This window comes from Danio rerio, chromosome 15 (genome assembly GCF_049306965.1).
Source record: "Danio rerio strain Tuebingen ecotype United States chromosome 15, GRCz12tu, whole genome shotgun sequence".
Classification (NCBI taxonomy): Eukaryota; Metazoa; Chordata; class Actinopteri; order Cypriniformes; family Danionidae; genus Danio; species Danio rerio.
In genome coordinates this window covers 40,731,143-40,758,170 of record NC_133190.1, presented here as the reverse complement: position 1 = coordinate 40,758,170, position 27,028 = coordinate 40,731,143, and the positions used below count along the sequence as shown (strand labels likewise).

The 27,028-nt window shown below is 36.2% G+C and overlaps 2 protein-coding genes across 5 annotated transcripts; both read right to left on the bottom strand.

The window, feature by feature from the left end:
* Nucleotides 1–59: 59 nt before the first annotated feature.
* si:ch73-380l3.4 lies at nucleotides 60–10,125 on the bottom strand. 2 transcript variants are annotated; one of them, XM_017351230.4, is made up of 11 exons: nucleotides 9,243–10,125; nucleotides 8,012–8,036; nucleotides 3,490–3,530; nucleotides 2,940–3,320; nucleotides 2,560–2,847; nucleotides 2,166–2,459; nucleotides 1,787–2,080; nucleotides 1,562–1,673; nucleotides 978–1,043; nucleotides 856–874; nucleotides 60–724 (listed from the first exon to the last, which is right to left on the bottom strand). In XM_017351230.4, the coding sequence occupies exons 1-11, from the start codon at nucleotides 9,253–9,255 to the stop codon at nucleotides 662–664; spliced, it is 1,596 nt and encodes a 531-aa protein (XP_017206719.2). In that variant the 5' UTR covers nucleotides 9,256–10,125; the 3' UTR covers nucleotides 60–661. The 2 variants fall into 2 exon arrangements, with proteins under 2 accessions (XP_017206719.2, XP_073780069.1); XM_073923968.1 differs by lacking the exons at nucleotides 8,012–8,036; nucleotides 9,243–10,125 and adding an exon at nucleotides 5,039–5,751 and having other exon boundaries at nucleotides 3,490–4,925.
* Nucleotides 10,126–12,715: 2,590 nt separating this feature from the next.
* si:ch73-380l3.3 lies at nucleotides 12,716–26,590 on the bottom strand. 3 transcript variants are annotated; one of them, XM_073923974.1, is made up of 11 exons: nucleotides 26,118–26,590; nucleotides 24,382–24,688; nucleotides 23,291–23,656; nucleotides 18,260–18,547; nucleotides 18,018–18,153; nucleotides 17,864–17,911; nucleotides 16,020–16,046; nucleotides 15,873–15,935; nucleotides 13,747–13,812; nucleotides 13,605–13,623; nucleotides 12,716–13,494 (listed from the first exon to the last, which is right to left on the bottom strand). In XM_073923974.1, the coding sequence occupies exons 2-11, from the start codon at nucleotides 24,416–24,418 to the stop codon at nucleotides 13,429–13,431; spliced, it is 1,116 nt and encodes a 371-aa protein (XP_073780075.1). In that variant the 5' UTR covers nucleotides 24,419–24,688; nucleotides 26,118–26,590; the 3' UTR covers nucleotides 12,716–13,428. The 3 variants fall into 3 exon arrangements, with proteins under 3 accessions (XP_073780075.1, XP_073780073.1, XP_073780076.1); XM_073923972.1 differs by lacking the exon at nucleotides 26,118–26,590 and having other exon boundaries at nucleotides 24,382–25,701; XM_073923975.1 differs by lacking the exon at nucleotides 26,118–26,590 and having other exon boundaries at nucleotides 12,716–13,479; nucleotides 24,382–25,701.
* Between the last annotated feature and the right edge of the window lie 438 nt (nucleotides 26,591–27,028).

The following is a 27,028-nucleotide window of genomic DNA, read 5'->3' as shown; positions in this document are numbered from 1 at the left end:
AACAAATTGTTCACCAGTAGGTGGCGCCAACATTGAGCATCCGTATAGGTATTTAGGAACTTGAGTCAAGCTGAGAACATTTAACGTATTGCATAAAAATATAAATACACATTTCAGTAGTAGGATACATTTAATGTAAAACCTTATGCTTTATTGTAAAGACAAAGTAAAATTAAAAAGTAAAGATTTTTTTTTTTACATTGAGACATTAAAAAACAATGAATGTAAGTAGCTATAATAACAACAATTAGCTCATCACAACAATAGGTTTTATAGCTAAACAGCCTTTTAGAAAACTTAATAAAAGATAAAAATAAATGAACAAAAGGCAACCAATAATTCACAAATACAATAAATGACACATAATATGTAACAAAACAATTAGGATATTTAAGTCAAGTATTAAAAAAAAACACTTTTAATACAAGCACAATTAGTAAAGATACATTCAATAAAGTATAGCCCAGCTTATGTTATATAAAACATCTAGCCTGTAAAAGATTTACTGTATTTGAAGCTTAAATGTTATTTAATGCACATGAAAATGAAATATTTATTATGGATGAAAGAATTATTTTTTCATGAATGAAGTGTAACAATGGTAAGCAATTTAAAAACGCCTCATAAGCACATTTGATAGTTTTGATGTCTTGAATTTTGATCAGGCATTGGCATAGATGTCAGGGTCTTCTTCCATGTTGTTGTATATTTCATAATCATTACCCTAAGTGAAATATTTTAAGAAAACAGTTAGGTATAATACACAAACCAATTTTGTTAGAGCCGCAGTATGATTTTAACAGTGCAATACTGTTAAAAAAATAATTATAATGATATAAAAATAATAATACTCACAGACATGGATTTTGGATCACTGAGATGCATGGGGGAAGCATAAAATAGTTGTATTTATTGCATTTACACAATCTTTATTTGTAAACATTTTGATTGAAATGTGCTAATTTGCTGTACTGTACCTTTTTGGTGAGGGCATGTGAGGTTTGAAAGGTTTGCTTCCTGACACAAAACTTGCATCTTTTGACCTAAGAACAGTTGTGTGTTAGAAGTGATGCTGTAAATGTTTACAATTATTATTTAACTTGTTTTCCCTTTTGTTTGATTTCTACTGTATTTCCAGTTTAATGTTTTTCAGTGACGAGAGTAACACTATTAATGAAAGCATTAACAGTATATTATTGTATATTTCAATCAGCATTGCTTATAATGGAACCCACCTGCAGGAATTTGGGTGTCACGAGTCACTGACATTGTTATTATGAGGGTCACAGGCTAAAAAGTTTGGGAACCCCTGCCTTCTCAAATTGTATACAGAAGGATGTGTATCTGATACATACAACAAATGTATTTCCGTAAAGTTTTTTTGGGTTTGCAAAAAAAAAATAATAATAAAAAAAATGCAGACAGCGTCCTCTAGTGGACTTATGTAAAACATGCAACAAAATATACCAGAGGCAATGTATCTCAGGTTTTTCAAAAATGTAGGCCGAGACAAATGTTTGGAAATACATTAGTAAAATAAGTAAAATACACAAAGATTTACCTGTGTCGCCTCTTGCATATGATGACTCCAGCAATTACACAAGCCAGGAGGAACACAAGTGAGGGTGTTAAGATGTAAAGACCAGTAGTCTTCAGTACGGTGAGAATTGGGTCTGTTTCATTACGGAAAGCGAATAAAAGAATTAATCATTATTAGTACTGACTAATACTAAGATAGTCAATAAAAAACATATACTGTATGATCAGACATGGAGAGATCACTTACGTTGCAAATATAAGACAACAGATTCTGTGATATTTCCTCTGGAAAATGCTGCAGAGCAGATCAGTTTCTTCCCATGGTCTTCTTTTGCACCCAAAAAGGTTATGGTGGAATAGACGACTCGATCAAAACCAGAAAGTGTTTGTCTCCCTTCTGAGACCTGCATGTTCTCGTAGTTCCATGTGATGGTTGGATTCTCCTTCTGACAGGAATGGTGGACGGTACAAGTGAAGTTCTGTTCGACACCTTCAGTGATCTCTGCTATTTCTGGCTCAATCGTTATGTTACGGTGAACACCTGTAAAAATGTGTTAATTTTGTAAAAGGTCTCACATTTAAATGGCTAACAGAACACACATCAATTCATATTTACATTTACTCACATTGTACACGTAAAGCAACAGAAGCTTCAATGTTTCTTCCAGAAACTTTTGCAGTGCACTTCAGCTTCTTCCCATGGTCTTCTGTGGTGCCCAGAAAGCTTATGCTGGAATAGGTGACACGATCAAAACCAGAAACTATTTTGCTCCCCGTTGAGACCTGCATGTTCTCGTAGTTCCATGTGATAGTTGGATTCTCTCTCTGACAGGAATGGTAGACGTTACAAGTGAAGTTCTGTTTGATGCCCTCAGTGACTTCTACTATTTCAGGTTCAACTGTTATTTTTTGATGAACACCTGAAATTAAGATTAAATCTTGTAAAAGGTCCAACCATGATGTTTAATATGTATTTATAAGTGGCATCTGACAAAGCAGTTCATATTTGTGTTTACTCACATTCTGAACTTTGTCTTTTTGTAGCTGTCACTGTTGTGCCACCATCATGTGTTACTGAACACTCAAAAGTTGTGTTTTCTGCCTTTACGACAGCTGTGCGTGTCAGAGCGATTCTGCACTGGCCATCTGAACTACAGTCACCATTTGTTTGGTCAGATCCTTCAATACCATTTAGAATGATTCTTGGTATGCTGTATGGACACGTGTGGGAAGCAGAACAGGTTACTGTAATCTTGTCCCCCATCTTCTCTCCACCAAAAATACTGATGCTGGGTAACTGTGGACGGGCTAAAAACAGAAGAAATGACACAATTAGACAACACTCACTGATTAACCAGACAAGCAGTGAAGCAAATATGAATATTTTACTATCTACATACCATCAACACGGATTGTAGAGGTGACATCGTAAAATTTGTAAGTGCGCCATCCAATATTATCAGGGTCGATCCATGCGTATATTTTCTCTCCATGATGGGACTGTTCCAGGTTTTTGATCAGCAGACTGCAAGCACCACTTGAGCCTCCATATAAAGAAGTTCTTCCTCTAAACTTGTCAATTACGTTATTTGAATTTGAAGGATCACAGACTAAAGGATAGCCACTAGAGACCCACTGATACCACACAACTTTGTCTGGCTTTGTAGGTGGGTTTGTTGTGTAGCTGAAAGAACATGGAATCACCATACAGGAACCTTTGAGGCCATGAATTTCCTTTGGCATTCTCACTTCCCATCCTAAAGCACCGAACAGCAGAACACCTGAGGGACAAAAGGTGAAGAACATAAATAACTGAGTGTTCATTTAAACTGACAATTTCAGCATTTAATTGAACTCATATTGTTTTCTGTTAGTGTAACTGTTTTGGTATGCTAGAGTCAAATCTGACCATTTAATTGTGTGACAAAACATTCCTTAAAGGTACTTTACCTTGAAAAAGTAAGTGAAGCAAAAGTGGTGCATTCATGTTTCTGTGTCAAACATAAACAAAAACCAAAGTTAAATGATGACGATGATGATGAAGCCTTTGTCACATACACTTTTACATGCAGCAAAATTGGACCCCCCTATTTGAACACAAAAGATGATGTTCTGAAAAAAGCTGGTTGCTGGCACCCATCGACATGAAATTTGGAAAATCATTTTACATTTTAGTTGTCAACATGGTTTGTAAGTTGAAACAACTTGCAATTTCTGAATATGTATTTATAGTTTTTAGTCTGGACTGCATGGTGGCGCAGTGGGTAACGCTGTCGCCTCACAGCAAGAAGGTTGCTAGTTCAAGCCTCGGCTGGGTCAGTGGGTATTTCTGTGTGGAGTTTGCATGTTCTCCCTGTGTTCGTGTAAGTTTCCTCTGGGTGCTCCAGTTTCCCCCACAAGTCCAAAGACATAGGTGAATTGGGTAAGCTAATTTGTCTGTGGTGTTTGTGTGTGAATGAGAGTGTATGGGTGTTTCCCAGTGTTGGAAGAGCATCCACTGCGTAAAACATTAGCTAGATAAGCTGGCGGTTTATTCTGCTGTGGCAACTCCTGATTAATAAAGCGACTAAGCTGAAAAGAAAATGAATGAAAGAAAGAGTTCACTATCTCAACTTGTCTGTAAGTTGATTTAAATACAGTCTTTGGACAGATTTAAAACAAAAGAAAAAAAAGACTTTATAAGGAAGATTATTTCTTATGAATATTATTTGGTATTTTGCTAATTAAGTCTATTATATTTTAAAGTTGTGTGTATTTTTTTAAATAAAAGCAGTCCTTTAATAAAATGTGTAAAGTATTTTGTTGTTGGTGGCACTACGGGGAAGTGGTTAGCACTGTCACGTCACAGTAAGAAGTTCACACAGTAAAAAGCACAGTAAGTGTTGCGGCTGGACCAGGAAGTCTTTCTGTGTGAGTTCTAAGACAATGACAAATAAGCAGAACTTGCAAAGTTTACTTGAAATATATTAACTTAAGTTATGCAAGTCCAGGCTATAAAAGTTCAGTTCCTCTCGAGTCAAAAAGAACAATAGACAAGCTTCAGCTTATTTCAAATTTACTTCAAGTTTGCATTAGGTGGTAAAGCTCTTTTCTAATTTTTTCCGTCCTTTTTATCCATGAAAAGCTCAAGGAAGCAGCAGGTTGCAGAACACAGCAATCTACAATGACAACCCAATGATATTGTTTAAGTTAGCAGATGTCAAAAGCAACAAGCATAACAGAGGAAAGCAGAGTGAGGAGTGAGAAGTTTAGATCAACTGATAGAGGATGGGCTTTCCAAATGTAAACTATTAGCAGTGCTTGACTTAAAAACCTGTCGGAACTCAAGTGGTGCTCACTGCAGAGCCATTTGGGCAGAGCTGAGCTCCAGCGAGGGGGAGCTTGAACTCTCGCTCCTCCTTTCTTGCACTTCTTCTACGAGTGATGTTACTGGGGGTAGGGTTAGGGGTGGGGTTGGTGCACTCATTAGAAGAGCTTATAGGAGGAGGAGCGAGAGCACCGTCTCTCAGAACTTATGCAGATTGCTTCATTAGTTGTGTCAGCTATTTAAATTGGTCAACTAAACATTTTAAGCTGAAGATACTTCTATTCAATTTATAAAATTGAAAAATTTACTGCAAATACCATTTTTCAGAATTTTGTGTTCACAAGAAAGAATCTCATAAAGGTTTAGAGGCACATGGTTTATATTTATGTAATTGTCATGTTGGTTGAACTATGCCTTTAATTGGCTTTCTCCCTTTTTCTGTACGCTTTGCACAAATCATGAAGTAACTTGTGTTTAAGGGCAAACTGTCATCAATAAGTTTGTCATAAACCTATGTACAATGAGGAGACAATATCCTCACTTCTCAACCACTGAACATCTAAAACAAAAAAATAAAAATGTCAACAGAAACATAATTAAAGAGCCCATATTATGGGTTTTTGAAAATTCCCCTCCATGTAGTGTGTAACACAGCTCTAAGTGAAGTGAAGTATCCAGCTAAGGCTTAAATCTGTAAGAATACAGTGTTTAAAACTGTTGATTCATCTATAAAAGAGTCGACTCATAGTGCTTCAAACGAGTCGCCTTGATACCGACTCATTAGGTGTTTCGCCATGACGTACGAACGAAACAAAGTTTTTCACGTGCACGCGCAAACCCGGGAGATTTCAAACCTGAGGCCCCGCCCTCTGACGCAGTAACCCAGACACACACACACACACACCCACAAACACACGCACACAAACATGCCGGTCGATTGAAGTCACATTGCAGATGGATATATTGAGTCTCTACCCAAAGATGAAACCTCAGCATTATAGCCAAGCAGTTGGAAACTACTGGAAAATTCTGGAAGCTACATGCTACAAAGAATACTTCATCTGAGTTTGTTAAAGGAAGGATCAGTAAAGAGTAACTGATGGACGTCAGGATGGGTTTCTTCCATTTCTCAAGTGTAAGTACGTGCGGTTAAAGTTGTTGCCTCGTTGACTCTAGCTTGCAAATGTATTTAGTTCTGATTTGTTACTTGTAACCGAGTGTACTGTATCAGGTTAACTGGCTATATTCTCTTATCGCGTGCAAAGTCACGTTAAAAACGCGACGCGTGCTGCTTTGTTTATGGAGCTCCGTGGTAACGTTAGAGGTGTGCATACCCGCGGCTGTCCCCGCGCCAGATTTCTGCGGCGCGGGAATAAATTTCCGAATAAATCGCCGGAGCGGTCGGTAACGGGTTTGATTTGGGACGGGAGCGGGCTGCCTGAGAAAGAGAAAGATGTGTCTGCTTGGTGCTTGTGTGTTAGTGCGCACGCGCGCGTATGAGAGAGAGAGAGAGAGAGAGAGAGAGAGAGAGAGAGAGAGAGAGAGAGAGAGAGAGAGAGAGAGAGAGAGAGAGAGAGAGAGAGCGAGCGAGCGAGCGAGCGAGCGAGAGCTTTATGCTTGGTGCTGTGTGTGTGTTTATACAGATTTTCGGTTTTGTTCTCCCCCGCTCTTTAGCGGGATCGGGCGCGGCGGGCAGAATACGGGGCGGGTTCTAAGGCTAAAACCTGGCGGGTGCGGGCGGAAGCGGGAGCGTTCTCGTCCGGAGGTGTTTGTGTGTGTGTGGCAGCTAAAATCCACGCCTACACTATCTAGCGTGTATGAACTGTGATTACTTTTTAAATTGCTGATTAGCTATTGGCCATTTCACTCTCTGACTGAAGGCAGTCGACCAATCGCGACAGACTGTCATCGGTCCAATCAGCGCAGATTAGCTTCGCGCTAAGGAGGGGTTTGGGAACAAATGAATCACTGAACGATTCATACAGGAGTCGCTGGGATAATTAGGTAAAAATAAATGCAGATTATAAGACCATGAAAGTGTTTTTTGACCTTGCATGCATATTAGACTGTTGTTGGAGACCCTTACAACCAAGATATGACCCTATTTCATGTATAATATGGGCTCTTTAAAGCATCCTTGTCAGGGCTATTTCAAAGCTTTTTTGAACCCTAGATGTGATTAATATTATTCACACTCTCCTAATTTACCAGAACGGCTGGCTCAGCCCCAGTCCGGCATGTAGACGCCGAATCACAGAAGTTACTCTTACGTGCACAATTTTAGTTGATTTTGATTGATTTTAAGTTTATTGCATTTATTAATTGTTAATTGAATATGATCATAATTTGTACCCCGGATGCATAATATTTACCCTGCAACTATGAGAAACAGGAAGCGCCAGTTTAATTTACACCACTCAAATACATCAACCTTGTAACAATGAGAAACAAGTGGTTAACCGTTGCATTTATCTATGAACATGCGACATAACAATTGTCCAGTAATTACAGGAAAATGTTATTTGTTTCACTTAGTTGCCCTACCTATTTTAAATATTACTTAAAAAAGTTATGAAACTCATTTTTACAGGAAATAAATACTGGAATAAAAGTTTGCCATTTTGCTTTGTATGTTTGTTGTAAGTAGAACTGAAAGACTGAAAACTGAAAGTTGTTTTCAGCTGCATTGAACCGTAATGTTACACAATGCTATGCAAACTGAACACACTCTGCTGTAATGGTGGCATACAAGGTAAATTCTAACTTTGAAACCCAACCGAGCTGGATTAAAATGTTTATTTAAAAATGTTAACCCAACAGTTAGATTTGTCTATATTTAACCCAAAGTTGGACTCCAATAGGTGTACATACAGTACGCATTTCATGGGGACACTACTTTACTAAATGTAAGCTGTACATTTGGTTTACTTACATATTTTGATGGATGTAATCTAAAGCATTACCAACCAATATCACATGTAAAAGTACCAAGCATTATAACTACTTCACAACAGATTAAAGCAGAGGATTGTGCACAGCTAATTCAGCGAGACGGGCAGATGATGAATATTTGCTGTACAAAAAACATTCATTCATTTTAAAATCACTAAGAGTGGAGATCCCACAAATGAAAACCAAAAATGAAAATAATTAGGACCATCTTACCTTCCAAGTAGTCTTCTGTAGTGAACTGGGAAAAGCAGATTGCAAAATAAAAGAAGTAAAAGAAAGGAAGCGGCTGTTATTGGTACAACTCAACACTGTAAAAATAATTTCCTTTGGTATTATTGCATGCCAGAGTGCATCACACCAAAACACTTCTGCAGTGACGCTGTGATCAAATATACATTAGTACTTCCTGACAAGAACAGTGCTGTTTGTTACTGACAAGAGGGACTGTTTGAAGACTTCTTTAAAACACAAATGGTACATTTTAAAGCCTGTCCAAAACACCAACTTGAACATACTGCATGTGCAACAGTCAGTTTAGCGTTTGTTTCATTTTCAATTAATTATATTAATACAAATATCTACTTAATCAGTGGTTGTTAAACTTTTTTCACCAAGTACCACCTAAGAAAAAAAATTCTCTCTCTAAGTACCACTATAATGACCAAATACAGTAACATGAACAATACATGAAATACAGTAGTGTGGTAGCCCTAGTAAAGCAGCTACAACGCTGCAGTTTAAATCATGGCAGATTAACTACTAATCTACACATTATACACACAATATTATTACTACACATAATACACATTATTAAGAATATATATTATTATCTGCCACTTTAAACATTATAAATAGGTTGAACATTAACACTGTACTGTGCTTATATGTAAAAAAAATGAACAAACAAAATAAAATGTCAACGTTCAAATTAAAACTTGCATCTAAAAGTTCTTTAAAAATGGTAGGCTACTGTTCTAAAAAAGTAAATAATAAAAAAAAAAACTCCTGTATTTAAATGTAAAGTGTTAACCTATAGTAACCTATTCATCAAAACCTGGAAATGTGGCTTGGACCTCATAAATATATACTACATGTCATATTCATATATATGAACCATTGTTGAGAAATTTTGAAATATATGTTGCATGTACATATGACATGACCACAGTTTGAGAACCTCTGTACTAAATGATCTTGGTTTGTTTTCACACATTGCTACAGGATTCCTCTTTTGGCTTTATTTTAAGTGAAAGAACTGCATTTATTAGATCTGCTCCTCGTAACCGTTTGTGAAAAAACATCTTGCAGCAGTTCAAATCCTCTCCCTCCAAAAGAGAAATCAAAAGAGCCAAGTCTCCACCACATTTCCTGCTCCTAGTATCCTGCTATGTCAATGTTTAAAATCCTGTCCAGCTCTCCCAATAGTATGTTGATGTAGACTTACCCTTTATGGACATCCAGTTTTCTCCAGCCCCCGACTGCAGCTCTGCACAAGAAACTTGGCCAGAGAAATGGTCATGCCCAACCGATTCTTGCTCTTTTGAGTTTTTTTTTCCTTCACTGTCGTCAATTGGTGAAGTTTGTTCCCCATCACTGTCACCACTGGCTTGCTTGGTTTAGGACTTATGGAGCTGCACATCGATGGATTAGATTTTTAGTGAAAATAAACTACGCTGAACTGAACTGAACTAAACTGGACTGACACGGTTTCAGTTTCAATTAGAATTTCTATGCTAAGCTGCTTTAACAAAATCTACATTCTAAAAGTTCTATAGAAATAAAGATGAATCGAATTGAATATGCAAGCTGAGACTGAAGAATGAGCTAGCAGCTTTAAATTCACACACAATTTCAAGGAAGAGGCAAGAACCAGCAAACTTTTTTTGTTCACCAACACTGAGACATACAGTATAATAACTGCTTGTGTGCTTTGCATCGTTGCAACATGTTATCGTGTAAAGGCTACTTCGCATAAACTCGACAATGACATATTCAGTTTATTTAACATGACCACTGTTTCAGAATGCATCACTTTAAAAGTTTCCATGCTGACATGTCAAGTTTATCACGCAGCTACAATGAACTAAGTATATATGGTGTTGTTTCTTTTTCCCCTTTCTGCAAATGTGATACACCATTGTGTATTCACAATAGTAATGTTTGTTTTGTTATTTATGTATCTATTTATTTATGTATATACTGGTAAAGTAATTTATTATCACTACTAATAACTGGGTTTGAAACAAAATAACATCAACAGTTGAGAAAGCATGAGCTGTGGGTTACCATGGAGATACCATAGATTTTATATCCCATATATTTAGGTTTTGATAGAATGAAATGTCTAAAAGCTAAAACAATTATTTATTAATTTTATTTAATTAATAAAATAATAGTATTTAATTTAAAATTAAATATTGTTTGAAAACAAATCGAATTAAAAAGTGATTTATGACAAGCACTGTGCACAACTTTTTAGGCCTCAGCTTGAGCCGTCACGGGAATATCAGATTTGAGTTTAGCAGATGATGAACTGCTAAATGGGGTCAAAAGTGCATAGGGTCCAGAGGCTTGGAGGAGTCCAAACTATAGCCTGGGGTGAACAACCTTAGGCCCAATCCCAATTCTATTTTTGTACCCCTACTTCTTCCTCGTGGTACTTGAAACAGAGTGTGAAGAGAAAGGCCTTTGAAATGTACCCATAGGAAATAGGACAGCGCTACAGCACCTGCACACATCATCATTTGTCATCGAAATCTCTTCACATACTGTATGAGATCAGATGATCACGACTGCTGTAGTTATTCCAGTTGTGTTATTTTATGGTACTTATTTTCAGGAAATCACTGAAGGCAACGACATCATGTTTTTATACACTCTCAGAAATAAAGGTACGTGAGCTGTCACTGGGGTGGTACCTTTTCAAAAAGTACAAATTTGTACCTGAAAGGTCCATATTAATACCTCAAGGGTACAAAAAGTGTTCCTTTTTAAAGCGTTTTGGTACTAATATATACTTTTAAGGTACCAATATGGACCCTTTAGGTACAAATGTGTACCTTTTGAAAAGTTACCACTGCAGTGACAGCGTGTGTAACTTTATTTCTGAGAGTGTAAGGATATAATGTGGCTATAAGATTGTAACTGTGCATTTACACCGTGGCTGTATTCATCCATGTACTGCAAACACATGAAAACAACATTAACATCATATATAGCAGACATTAGAAAGCTCACTACCAGCCACTAGACTTTTCTGACAGGGTATTTGAGTGTCATCGAGTGTCGGATGTGAAAGTATGATGCGTGATTGCTATGCAAGTGTGATTATTAAGGATTATAGATAGCGAAATTTAGCAGTTTTTATTTTAGCATTTTTTTTTTTTAAACAAGCATGACAGTAAAACATGTCTTCAGCAGCACTGCCCGCTTCCTCTTTCTTAAAGTGGATCCTTCTCTATTCTGGCAAATTGCAAATGCTGACTGTTTGGTTATAAGTTTTCAAAAACAATGAAGTGATTGTTCTATTGGCTCTACCAGGGCAATTACTGTGGTTGGACTGAAGAATGGCCAATGCAATGCTTATTTGAGTTTGTATAGATGAGTAGTCAATTAATCTTTTAGGTATTGTGATGAATCTGGGGAAATATAGCTTCCAATAAAATTGCTTAATATACTGTAAACAAAACTTATCAACTGCTCATCTTTAGTTGCTTTCATTTGTTTATATTTCACATGGTTGTGAAAAAAAAAACGAGTTTAAGTATGTCATTTTCCATGGATTGGGCTCAGGATAGGGAAGCATTACAAGAGGTTAACAAAGTTCTTTTTCATTTTTTTTAGGCATGCAATATGATATTAACCCTTGTATATCGTTCAAACTGACTACCCTTTCATTATTCTCATGGCTGTTTTTGCCCCGTTTACTTCTATTATAATGACTTTTTTTTTTTTTTTTTGCAAAGCCATGACAGCATATACTCATGCTTTCTTGATTGTTGCTAGATTTCCCAGTTGAAAAGACATAAAATATGTAATTTTGACTGTTTATTTGGAAGAATTAAACCTTTAGATAGGTCTGTGCAAAGAAGTTTCTGCCTTTTATATGGAGTTTAATGGAGTAAAACAGCAGATTACAGTGTGCGTGCATACTATAAGTACAGTTTCTGTTTACCATGTTCTGAGAGCTGAGGGGCTTGTTTTGATTTTCTCACTCATATTAAGATAAGTGTGCAAAGGTCTCTCTTACACTCTCGTACACACACTACTCTCTTTATAGATGTCAGAAACTAAGCTTTTTATAAAAAAGTTAAAACAAAAAATGTTACCTCTTCCCAACAGGTGAAACCAGCAGCAATCAAGAATGTATGATTATATGGTGTGATGTATGGCTTTGAAATTAAAAAAATGTCATTATAATGGAAATCAAAGGGGCAAAAACAGCCACCACCATAACGAAAGGGTAGTCAATTTGCCCATAATGTATTGTTGAATTTGATAAAGTATCAAAGCATTTTAGAAAAAATATGTCAAAATAAGATATTTCACCAAAAATCATTGAAGTTGCTGAAAATTAGAAATGTGTGGCCAAATTAAGACTCAAAATCATCCCATAAGGATTGAAACATCCTCAACAGCAGACAAGGATGAAAAAAGAGCATCCTTGCTCATGTGATATTGCTTAACAGCATTACTTTTCACTTTTTAAATGTATTTTTAGGCAATTTTCACTATTACCCCGAGTGTTTACCTTTATCTTTGTATTAGATCTTAAAATGTTGAACAATCTTCCTTAATATGTTAATCCTTCAAATGTAGACCGCTTTGCAATAAAACACATGTATTAAATTCTGTTTTTTTTTTTTTTTTTTTTTTTACATCTTGAAAAAACAAAAATATAAAGATGCTGAGCACATTTAATTGCATTTGATTTATAGAAAGTTGAAAAGTTCGAATATTATTCCTCAACTAAATAATCGATCAGTGGTTATCAGTTGATATATACAGTATGGGCCAGTAGGGTAGACTCAGAAAGCTGTTATCATCCATCCACATGGTTATTCAGCTATAGATCACATACAGCTGTGGCCAGAATGTAACAAGATTAATTTATATAGCAGCTATAGATTTATTACATTTCCAATTAATAGTATTTTATTAACATCTACCACCTACCCCAACCCAACCATCACAGTAATGTAAAAACAGATCTGGAGTCTTCCCTATTAGTATAGCTGATTAACCATGAGAATTATTTGTATTATTTATTAAATTTCCCATTAACTGCAGTTTATTAACATCTACCGCTTTGCCAACCGTCACAGTAATATAAAACAGATCTGGAGTATTCTCTATTAGTGTGCAGTATAGCTGATTAACCACATGGATGGATGATACCAGCCTTTTGAGCCTACCTGGCCCATATTTATCAGCTGATAACCATTGATAATGCCCATTTAATCGAGTGATAACATTCGAAGTGGGTGCAGCAAAAAGAAGAAACAGCGTTAACAAAACAATGTGAGTATTAAGCATCTTGACTTACTAAAAAAATACATCTCAACACAAACAGTGCATTTATATATCTATTGAGTTAAAACAAATGTGCTGAATCCTCTTTTTTTGCATTATTATAGGATGTTTCCATACATGCCAAGATCATCTACAACGGTGTATTCAGCCTCATAATCATGACCCTAAATATTTTAAGAAAAAAATAAATATTAGGACATATTGCATTTAAAAGCACCGTATCTAAATATATTTCCCACAATTTATTAATAATAGGAATAAGTAATATACTTACTGAGATTGGTCTTTGCTCACTGTAATGGATGGTTAATAAACAAAACAAATATATGCATTCATCATGGCAGCAGTTGTTGAAGTGGTAAATCACATTGTGTCAATATAGACTCAATATAACAAATGTCTCAAATGCACTGTACCTCTTTGGTGATGGCATACGAGGTTTGGAGAAAGGCTTGTTTTCTGATACAGCGCATACCTTCGTTCTGTCAGAAAAAAAAAGAAAGAATTTAGGCAGTGCCAAATATTCATTCATTAATTCATTTTCTTGTCGGCTTAGTCCCTTTATGAATGCGGGGTCGCCACAGCGGAATGAACCGCCAACTTATCCAGCAAGTTTTTACACAGCGGATGCCCTTCCAGCTGCAACCAATCTCTGGGAAACATCCACACACACATTCACACACACACTCATACACTACGGACAATTTAGCCTACCCAATTCACCTGTACCACATGTCTTTGGAGTGTGAGGGAAAACGGAGCACCCGGAGGAAACCCACGCGAAGGCAGGGAGAACATGCAAACTCCACACAAAAACGCCAACTGAGCCGAGGTTCGAACCAGCGACCTTCTTGCTGTGAGGCGACAGCACTACCTACTGTCACTAGGGCACTTCAGCTCATTTTGGAAGGGCACTTTCTATCCAAGACTATAAAGGGTATATGCACTGCACAGGTTGAGCCCTATGTGTGCACGTGCCTGGTGTGTACTTTACGAGAACTCTAGTAATTCTGAGTAGATTAGTCTTTTGTGTTAGTTAGATTATGGAGTTGCTACACCTGTAATTATGCTTTGAATAGTTAAGAACTTTAGTTGAGCGTAACATACGCTGAAGATTACGGTTTTGCTTCTACGTTTTTCTTTGGTCAGTTTAGTGGGTAGGAGTTTAGTTAGATTTTGTTATATTTATTTTCTTGTTTTGGCAGCACTCCTGTTTTTCATTTCACTCGTCATTTAAATAAATTTCTAAATTCATATATTCATTATTTCATAAAATGTTGTTTTAGTTTCACATTTCTGTCTGTTGTGATTTCTCTTATTTTTACCCAGCACTAGTAGAAACTCACCTAATGTTACGTCTCAATCCAATGTAAAAACAACATGATTACATACCATAACAGTTACTTTGTCTATTTTTGCACCACTCTTCACTAGTAGTAGAACTGATTCAGTGACTCTCTGAAATACACTAAATTCTTAAAAATTTATAAAAATTGTCACAGCATTGAAAAATACCTATCATTAAATTTACTGTACACTCTCAGGAATAAAGGTACACAAGCTGTCACTGGGGTGGTACCTTTTGAAAAGGTACATATTTGTACTTGAAGGAGCCATATTGGCAGGGCCGGAGTGGGACTCCTTTTTAGCTCTGGAGTTTCAAGCCTCAGCTCACCTCAGTTGACGACTGACTATATTAAAATAACGCTATTTCCAATTCAGTTTCTAATGACACTAACACATCCATTAATTCTTTATAGATATCCAGTCCTTTGTAACGGCCGTCACACACACACACACACAAAAATTATGTACCCCTACATAAGTAACATGTCTCAACAATAAAAATGAAAAACAAATATCCTGGTAAGGTTCAAACTCGGATTGGCAGCGCGTAACGCAACGTGCTAACCACTAGATCAAGAGGACGCTGTTAAGGTGATGAGTCCAGGATAAAAAATAAGTATTGCACTGTTATCTGCTGAGAGTGCAAGCAGCTAGGGACACCAGCCCTCGCGGCCAAAAAACGGACTGGCCCACCTGGAATTCTCCTGGTGCTCCCGATTAGCCAATCCGGGCCTGCATATAGGTACCTCAAAAATATATAATTAATTTTTAAGATGAACACTTTTGTACTTTTTAGATACTAATATGTACCATTGAGGCAATATGAATCTTTTAAGTACAAATTTATATATTTTCAAAAGGTACCACCCCAGTGACAGCTCGTGTACCTTTATTACAGAGAGTGTACAGTCTACATTAAACAGAGTTTATATTAGCGACTGGAGGTGAGACATTAGTGCAAATTTGTGCTGTCACAGAGTAAACTATACTAAAAACTATTTATTGGATTTATTCTTTTTTTAAGGTACGGAGTTGCAAACAATTCATTTGGCTGAATTTAAACAAACTTAAACATTACTAAATTTAATTTGTTTGTTTCAAATCAGCCCATATAAATAGTTTGCAACAATGCTATTGTATACCTAGTTTAGTTATTTATCAAACCTAAAAAATATTTATTAATTGATGTACTTGCCTAGTATCACTCCTGTTTCCCCTGTTATTCCAAGCAGCTCTTCCTTCAGATCTAATAAATCTCCTGGAAAGAAATTTAAAGGTTACTCTCTGGACCAAATACAAAGATGCAAAAAAGAATTCCATTAAAAAAACTAAAAACTCAAACCTTGAAAATGTGTTCCAGTGTGATCTCCTACATCAGAGAAAAGATCTTTTAGACATCTTAAAATTTAATCTGATAACATGAATCAATGGGTTAACTGAATTAAAGCATTAGTTCACCCAAAAATGAAATTCTGTTTTATAATTACTCACACTCACTTCATTTCAATCCCCTAAAACATTCGTTCATCATCAGAACACAAAGTAAGTCACTAAAAATGAAATCTGAGAGCTCCCTCATCCTCCATAGACAACAATAGACACGATACGTTCAAAGTCTAGAACATGACCCAAATCCAATCCAAAACACTGTCAAAAACCTTCCATGTGGACTTCAGTGGTTAAACTGAAATCATACAAAGCTACATGAACAATTTCGTAAAATTGACTTTGTTCACTTATGTCTCTTAGCTGCATCAGATTAGGAGCCATGTTAACGATGTCAATATGACGATTGTGTGTTGCACTAGCAATACTCTAATGGCAAAATGATGTACAGGCTATAATACACACACGCGAACAATCTGATGTGGGATATACTGTAAGCATATTTATGTTGGCTTGAGAAAGCCAACATACTGTTATACTACTCTGTCCTTGAAAACAAACGTATCTCCTCCTAGGTCGTTCATGCCACAAGGCCCAAATGTGGTGAAAATGTGCCTTCTGCATTCAAGATTGTTGCTATATCTCCTCATGCCTGTAAGACTTATCATTTTTTTAATAAAAAATGTTAAATATTAAATTTTTATAATCTGGGCATATAAAAAAATTATACAAGCCCCAAATTTGGCCAAAAGCTGTATTTAGATGCGGTAGATTTTGTTGCTATATCTTTAAGGTTTATCAGACTTATAGTTTTCCAATAAATAATTTTTAAGCATTATTTTTCTCAAAATATGGCAAGCCATTTTTGACTTAAACTCCATATTTTTTACTGATATGGCAAGTCATTTTTGCATGTATCAACTTCACACTTATTAAGCATTGTATTTTCAAAAAAATACAGCAAGCCATTTTTACATAATGTTCATTCCCTTAGTCCCTTTATTAATCAGGGGCCGCCACAACGGAATGAACTGCCAACTTATCCAGCATTTGTTTTACACAGCAAATGCCCTTCCAACCCCAACCCAACACCAGGAATACATAATGTTCAAGTCCAGTTTTTGACACTCATATAAACATCGGGGTTGATTTAGATCACTCATATTGTCAAGAAGCTTTGATGTATCACCACTAACCTGTCAAATGTCCCCATAGCAATAAAACAGTATAACCTAGCAACCATTTAAAAATAGCAATATCTCTACATCAGAACATTGTAGGGACCTGGGCATTGGCTTGTTTGACTCATGCTAGCAAATGGGACTTCCTGTGTACTATGCATGGTAACAATGATAATGGAAGCCAAGTGCTAATAACGATTAGCTACATGCTATGAATGATTATCTAAATGAAATAACATATGCTAGAAATGCCTACTAAGTATTAGCATTTGATCAAACATGTACACAAGCATTGCCATTTAGCAACTGCTTAGCAACCACCTAACAATGCCATAAACGTTTGACTTTCTCAAGCCAACATCAAAGTTTATCAATGAACTTTAGGTTCTAGTTATAGTTTTGTCAGCTCTCTGGGAGCTTTGTAAGATCACTAGTGAACCACTGAAGTTCACTGAAGGTTTCTGGTTCCTTTTCTAGACATTTGGTTCTTTTTCTAGCATCTTGGGATCATTGCTGCTTATAGGGGATTATGGTGAGTGATTAATGACTGAATGAAATGTTTGGGTGGACTAGTCCTTTAATAAGAATACAATTAAAGAATTGAATATGTTATTCATACCTCTCTTCAAGTTGTGTATGCGACTCTTGTGCACCAATAAGAGGTTGTCTACAATAAATAATGACAAAATGACATGCTACAAATCTTCAATAAAGAAGAAATACATTTAAACTCAATTTCTAAACAAGAAATTACCAAACACAAAAAGACTTACTGCTGTCGCCTCTTGTATATGATGAATCCAGCAATTATGCAAGTAAGGAGGAACACAGCAAGTAATGGAGCGAGTATGTGAACCACAACATTCTTCAGTTCAGAGTGCGCTGGGTCTTGCTCATTAAGGACACTTGCTAAAGCAATAGGAAAATAATATTAGTGTACACTTCAAAATATCACTATAAACCAAAAGGCCAGTGATTACTCAAATATATGTCCATACATGCATAGATCACTTACCTTGTGCCGTTTTCTCCTTCATAGTCACCACTGTTATGCCACCATAATAGGTTACTGAACACTCAGTAGTTGAGCTTTCTGCTTTTGCGACACCTGTACGTGTCAGAGAGATTTTCCACAGGCCGCCTTCAATGTGCTCATTGTCTATTTGGTCAGATCCTTCAATGCCGTTCAGAATGAGGTTTGGTTTGCTGTATGGACACGTGTGGAAAGCTGAACACACAACTGTAATAGTTTCACCGGGCCTTTCCCCTCCATAAATATTAATGCTGGGTGGCTGTGGACGTGCTACAAATAGTAAAACATGCCACAAGTTAGGTAAACACAGTAGTAGCATAACTAGATATTTGTTTATTTTTGTTTTAATGTCATAACAGCAACACTGGCTATATACAGTGCATGGCAACAGGCCCGGCCCAAACCAATTTGGCGCCCTAGGCAAGATTTCAGGTGGCGCCCCGTCACATCGCAGTAAATTCCACTGCTAGTGTATAGTCATAAGAAACTAAATAGCTTTTTGATCGACTACTACAAGCTGGAAAAACATCAGATAAATAAAATAAAAATAAAATGTAATTAACATTATTGCTGAATATATCTAATATTTACACATTTGCTTGAGGAAGTAATGATGTAGGTAGTTATATTACTATTACTATTTTCCAAAACATCTATGCACTTCTATAACATTAGCTGACGTTAAGATAGCACTATACCTATTTATTGATTAGCAATGTTATGCCATATCTGTCAACGCTGGGATGTAAAAAATATGGGACAACAAATAGCTTCAAATGATAGAATACATGTCATCCATTAGAAAATATTGACAATAAAAAAAAGGTTTAACCTATTAAAAACAATGGCTTATACAGAAATTAAATAAAGCTATGAAATCTACTCCACTTTTAATTGTATTTGCATATTGATTAAAGTTACTATAGTTATTTAGTGAAGAGCAGCAAATGAATCTCTTTGTGTTTTGTTTGATAACAGAGATGTTAATGTAAGAATGCACAGATCTATATAAATGAATGAATGAATGAATGAAGCATTCGACTACTTTAGTAACTGTTTGTGCTCATTTAAGAGAAAATTAGTTGTGTTTAAAATAAAACATGCAGGACAGAGCAAAAATAAATAAATAAATAAATAAATAAATAAGCCCTTTTCCGACGATTCCTTACTGAGAGCTCCACTCCGCACGAGCTCTCCCGGCTAAACAGAGCAGTGGTCATAATGTCGAACGAAAAAAAAGAAAGAAAGACAGCTGTGAAACATAACCAGATTTGTCTTTTTGTAGGAAACACACTTTAGATCTTTTTAGGGTAAGAGGTTTTTGAGGTTTTGCCGTATATCACTGAATGTGTCAGGAATATCAAGAACAAAACCAACTTAACCGCGCTAATTTCTGGCGCCCCCTGGATGTACAGCGCCCTTAGCATTTGCCTATACTACCTATGCTACGGGCCGGCCCTGCATGGCAAAACCCAGATATCCCAAGTCTCTCGGAAGTTGCGGGAGTTTTCCTCAATTGCATAGTAACCCCCGGATGCCCGCAAATAAATGATAATCTCCCGGAAATCGCGCGTCTTCTGCCCGGTCCTTAAATACGTTGCACACCCCTCTCTCCACCGCATCCCTCCTCGCTCTTCAGGTATGTTGCGTCGTTTGGCACGTCTCGCGCGCGCACACGCCCCCCCCCTACTCAGATACGTCGCTTACTCAACACCTTTCCCCCCTTTTCAGGCACCCACTATCCCGCTACCTCACGCAAATCAATTCTGTATCCCCCCGGAAATGACTTTTCCCAACTTGGGATGTCTGAAAACCTACACTAAATGTACAATATACAGTACACTCACTTACTACTTTATTAGCTACATGGTAATATGGAGTTGGACCCCTTTTTGCCTTCAGAACTGCCTTAATCCTTCGTTTAGATTCAACAAGATACTGGAAATATTCCTCTGAGATTTGGGTTCATTGACATGATAGCATCACATAGTTCCTGCAGATTTGTCAACTGCACATCCATGATGCGAATTTCCAAATCCACCACATCCCAAAGGTGCTCTTTTGGATTGAGATCTGGTGACTGTGGAGGCCATTTGAGTCCAGTGAGTCATTGTCAGGTTCAAGATACCAGTCTGAGATGACTCGCACTTCATGACATGGTGTGTTATCCTGCTGGAAGTAGCCATCAGAAGATGGGTACACTGTGGTCATACGGGGATGGACATGGTCAGTGTAGTGTTCTCGTGCAATATGTTGTAACTGACTAAACACCGACTTAAATCATAGCCAATAAACAGAGTCAGAGTCGTAGTAAGGTTGATAGTTTACTGTCACTCTTCTTACTAGTATTTGTGGTAAAAATTGCAATAAAATAATACAACAATTCTCAGAAACTGTGTTTTGACTGATATTTGCACTTAAGTTACCATAACATAAACAGACTACAGTTCTTCTTAAGGCGGAGATTACAATAGTAAACAAACTTCTTTTTTTTTTTTTTTTACAAAATAATCACTGACATAATGTCTTTAACATGTTGAATGATCAAAACATAAGCTTACGGCACTGCCTCTATGATGATTTTGAGCATATGCTTTAGTTTGTCCGAGAGAGCACATGTCTGACATGGCTTTCACACAGAGCCAGGAACACTAACAGGTAGTGATGTGACGTTGTGCGCCGAGGCTTCGAAGCATGTATCAAAAAAACAATATATCTCGCAGTGAAGCAGTGTACCGGAGCTTGATTCGTTTTGCCATCATCACGTGATCAGTGACGTCCGAAGCTTCATTTTCGCCTAAACCCACATAACTGCTTCGAATTTTGATTCAAAGGTTTAAACACCCTCATGGGTTAGTAAAGTGTATAGCAAGAGATTAGGCGTCGATTACATACATTTCTACTGTTTCAACGCACTGCACCTGTCTCACACACCAGTTATTAAACTAAAATACAATAGTAATTTATAGCAAAAAGGTTTTGAACCATACTAAAGTGAATTAGCGTATTTTTTATAACTATCTTTAAAGAAAACCACTGCATATCGTAGCATTATGTTTAACAGAGAGCAGCTGGTGAATGTCGCCAATACACATCATTCACATAGCCTCCTCCTAGAGCATTCGCCTCTCATATAGGAATCGCTGGTTAGATCCCCGATTGGAGCAGGATAAGTTGTACTATGATAAACTTTTGAATACCTTGGATGTTACTACAGTCATCAGTGGTGTAATGTAATATATCTTATGTGTAAAACTACAGTAATTGAGTAATTTGTTTATATTGCTGTTGTTGTATTACTACATGAATGAGTTGGTCAGTTGTGAACATTAGACATTATGGCAACACACTTTAATTAGAAGAGGTCCTCATCGAGCTCTGATTTAGAAAGCTTCGAGTAACGAACCTTTTTCCAATACAATTGAGTCGAGCACTGGTTCAGAAAGCTTCATTTCACCATCACTACTAACAGGAAGTGACTAAACATGAAGTGTCTTATAACATAAAATAAAAGTATTCCTTTATACAAACAAAATAGATGAATTAATCAATAATTATGAGTTTCACAGTTTAATAAAAGGGCTATGCATGAAAAATATTTAAAGAAGATATATTAAAGTGAAACTTTTTAAAGGGCAACACAGTCAGCATCAGTACTCAGGTAGGCTGTGGTGTTAACATGATGCTTAATTGTTACCAAAGTGTACCAATAAAATTTCCCCTACACCATTACACCACCCCCAGCAGCCTGAACTGTTGATGGCTACAAGTAGGGATGCATCGATCTGGATACTTGTTCGATACTGAATATTTTTGCTGGATCGGGTATCAATCAGTTGGCACCAATCCAAATCCGATATATCGTGTGTGCTATATTCAGTGTAATTAATAAGCCAACAAAAGCCATAAGGGTACCCTATTACTAGGCACTGAAAATGTGTCATGTAGGCCTGTACCCAGGGGGGCCCCGCATGATCAGTTGGCAGTTTGTGATCACTCATTTATGCTTTCATGTTGTTAACACCAAATTCTGACCCTACCATCCGAATGTCGCAGCAGAAATCGAGGCTCATCAGACCAGGCAACGTTTTCCCAATCTTTTATTGTCCTATTTTGGTGAGCCTGTGCGAATTGTAGCCTCAGCTTCCTGTTCTTAGCTGACAGGAGTGGCACCCGGTGTAGTCTTCTGCTGCTGTAGCCCATCAGCCACAATGTTTGATGTGCTGTGCCTTTAGAGATGCTCTTCTGCATAACTCGGTTGTAACGAGTGGTTATTTGAGTTACTGTTGCCTTTCTATCAGCTCAAACCAGTTTGGCCATTCTCCTCTGACCTCTGGTATCAACAAGGCATTTGCGACCACAGAACTGCCGCTCACTGGATATTCTCTCTTTTTCAGGCCATTCTCTGTAAACCCTAGAGATGGTTGTGTGTGAAAATCCCAGTAGAACAGCAGTTTCTGAAATACTAAGACCAGCCCGTCTGGCATCAATAACCACGCCACGTTCAAAGTCACTTAAATCAACCTTCTTTCCTTTTCTGATGCTCAGTTTGAACTGCAGCAATATCTACATGCCTAAATGCATTGCGTTGCTCCCATGTGATTGGCTGATTAGAAATTTACGTTAGAAAGCATTTGAACAAGTGTACCTAATAAAGTGGCCAATGAGTGTAAAACATATCATATTTGTTTCTTAATGAACATTTATTACGCAAATAACATGCAAATAACAAAACTAAAAAGTGTCACCCACAATCTTTTAGTTTGATTAATGATCCAGAAGATCCTCCAGAAGACATATTTTAAACATTTTCCTTAAAATATTTGCTGAATAGAAACTATTATCTAATGTCATTTAAAATACGCATTCTCTTAAAACATATTTAGTCGTCAAAAAATTCTTATGCAAATCACATATAGTTTTTTCAAATAAATCTATTTCAATAAATATGAGTGTAGCATAACTAGATAAGGAGTCAAGCAAATTTGAAGAGCTATGTGTTTTCAGACTTACCATCCACTAGAATTGTAGAGGTGACGTCATAAAATTTGTAAGTGCGCCATCCAACATTTTCGGGGTCAATCCATGTGTATATTTTCTCTCCATGGTGGGACTGTTCCAGGTTTCTGATCAGCAGACTGCAATCCCAACTTGAGTTTCCATATAAATCTGTTGTTCCTCTGAACTTCTCAATCACTTCATTTGCATTCCAAGGATCATAAACTAGAGGATAACCTTCAGGAACCCACTGATACCACACAACTCTGCGTGGGTTTTTGGGTGGGTATAATGTGTAGCTGAAAGAACATGGAATCACCAGACAGGAACCTTGGAGACCATGAATGTCTTTTGGCATTCTCACTTCCCATCCTAAAGCAGCTGTTGGACAAAACATTGGACAACATTAATGGTTTAGCAATACAAGTTATATTTTTATCATCACTATTACTTCTACTACTAATATTGTCAGTATTTATGTTATTGGTATCTGTGTGAGAAATTTTCTGAACTGTTACTTATTTCTGCTGTTCTTTTATACACATATTGTTTCTTATGCAAGCAATAACTGACACCATTGAATGCATGAGCTGCACACTGTGTAATTCAATGGACAGGAGTCAATTATTCTGCTTCTACGGTGATCAGAGATAAAGACACTGTTCAGATGTTGTAATTCAAGACATTTGTCAGGTTTGTATCCTCAAACAGTTCCTGTGTATAGTTACACATCTCATCTGTTTTCATTTGGTTTTATTTTTAAACATGAATCTGTTGAGTAACTGAAATCATAGTGATACAGTATGTCAGAAAATTATTAGAAAAATAATATACATCATTAGTGGCGATTCAGTCACAAATTGAAGTAGAGACTATTAATAACATATATTAAAAATAACATATTCAACATTCCTTATCCTACCTAATTAGCTAAACTGAACTACTGCAATACTAACTATTAAAAGGCAGCAAGTTAGGTGTTAAATGAGGCAAAAGTTACTGTTAAACTGGCTGGTCTAAAGGAAGAACTGAAACTTAAAACTAAGTGACCAACTTAATGAATAAATGAACAGAAATATAGAAGTTAAGGAAAATAAACACTGTACCTTGGAAAAGTAAATGAAGTAACAAAAGTCCTGTCATACTCGCAAATCAAAATGATTGCAGTTTTACTCCAATCCGCTGAAATGTTGAAAGCAAGCTATATTGTGTCCAATGCAGGAGGGAAATGCCAGTCTGGGCATCTTCGCCAGTCTAAAGGGAAGTTTTAGTTGTCTTCAGCTGTGCCATGTAACGATTAGAAACTGCCAAACTCAGAAGTGAGAGTGTCTTTTGCTTAAATTTATCATTGTTTCCTCTTTCCTCTTCTATCATTCTTCATTCCCTGCTCAAACACGATGATTGGGGAACAATCTAGAATTAAGCACAGCAAACTATGGAATTCATTCATTCATAATGAAATAAATGCTTAAACCCTAAAGTATCAACATGTCTCCAATTCTCCATGTTGCTCTATATAAATTATGAAAGTACTTACATTTAACTCTAAACAATCAGTGAAAAAAATATTTTTAAAACTGTATACAATGAGTTGGTTTATTATAATCATTTACTTTTCGAATAAAAGTAATTTTTAAAAAGAATGACTTAACTGCTTGTGCATTAAAACTCAAAAAAGTTAAGGTAACTCAAACCGTTTGAGGAAACCGATTGCAACAAACCATTTAAGTGCAAAAACTAATCTAAATGAGTACTGTGAACTTAAACCATTTGAGTAAACAAAGCGATTTGAGCACAGTAAACCCAATAAATGAAGAGAACTTAAACCAGCTGTACTGTAAAACCCAATGTTACGGCAACTCAAACCGTTTGAGAAAACCGATTGCTACAAACCATTTGAGTGAAAAAAAAAAACTAATATATATTAGTACTGTGAACTTACTCAATTTAAGTTGAAGTAATGAGGTATTTAATTAACTCATTACCTTTAACACTGAGTTCAAAACTCTTTTCAAATGATTATATGTGATAAATTTTGAGTTAACTACACACAGTTTGCTTAAGTTGACTGTTGGATTTTACAGAGTATAGCTGCCTAATAGTGTTGAAATGTACACAAAAGAGAAAAAAAAATTAAACATCAACCCAAACTAAAGTCTCAAAAGAAGACTTTTATTAACTTTTTTATTTTTCTAAAGATAAATGTCTGGTGGTTACTCCTAATAAGCCAACTCTAGCTGGTTCAAAGTGCAAATGTTTTATGTGTCATTTCCCAGACAGCACACATACATTGGGCTGACGTTGTGCCAATTTTCAAAATTCCATCAGCTCGATGTTGCTCAGGAAACGTTTGCTAATTGGCAATATGTCGCCGCAACGTCGACATACAGTATGATTGAAAACACTGTCCGGCTGATGTTGGGATGACGTTTGATAAGCTGAGAAAATAGAACACACGACTGAATTATCATGCGTATGCTTGGCCCACCATAGATGTTAGAGTTAAAGGGGCCGACGTTTTGACCCTTGGCCGATGTCGGCCCAACGTATGTGTGCTGTCTGGGTTATGATGAACAGATTTGGATAAAGTGATATGGACAGCATCCACCTATTGGAGCACAAGCTTGGCTGTGATTTAAGAGGAAGGGTTAAGGGGTAGAATTGGGATTGGACCAAATAGAATTCTATAAATATCTTAAATTATACATTCTATACAACAATAAGAAAAAATTTTAAAGCTTTCCATTGGTGCAGGATTTGCTTGAATATGATCAAATTTAGCTGAGATACAACAATTTTTAAAAATCTGGAATCTAAGAGTTTAAAACAATATAAAAATCACCTTAAATACTGTCCAAATTCCATTCTCAGCAATACATCTAATCAAAATATAAGTTTTGAAAAAATTACAGAATGAAATTTACAAATCGTCATGAATGAACAGGATCTATATAATTATCAAATGATTTTTGCATAAATTAAAAATCTATCATTTTGACTCACACTATGTATTATTGGCTGTTCACATGATTGGTGATTCACTGTTACTTTTTTATCATTACAGACTAAATCTGACTCCAGGCTTTAAAGCAAGTCATTTAAATAAACACAGATACAAAATGATAACTGAGGATGTGTTGATTTTCACTTTATTAAACATTTAGGATACAAAAATTATTTTGCATCTGATTATGCATTGTCATGAAAAAAAGCAGACCACAGTTCAAAAATGAGTACACCCAAACTAATACTTTGGGAGAAGATATTAAATGCAATTTTAATAATACAAAAAAATCATAAAAAAGTAAGAGCAAGATAAAAATATATAGTTTTTAATAGAAATTTTGTTTTTTGAGATTGACATTTTTTTTTAAATAAATGTTTCACATACATGTATGACAATTTTATATATGTGAAATATATACGTGCATGTCATATATCAGATTTTTGTATAAAAAGGGTTATGTTCCTCTGATTTATAATGATCCAGTATTATTTCAAGAATACATTATGAGCATCAATTATTATTTTGCATAACATTTGTAAGGAAAGCATTGTGCTGCATGCAAATACATATGTATGTACGTATATATTCAGTTAAAGGCAAAACTATTAGCCTGTGATTTTTTTTTTCCAAATAATTCCCTTTTGCTGTTTAACAGAGATATATTTTAATAATAAAATAAAAAAAAAATTCTAGTTATCACTAATTAAGGGCAACGCAGTGGCACAGTAGGTAGTGCTGTTGCCTCA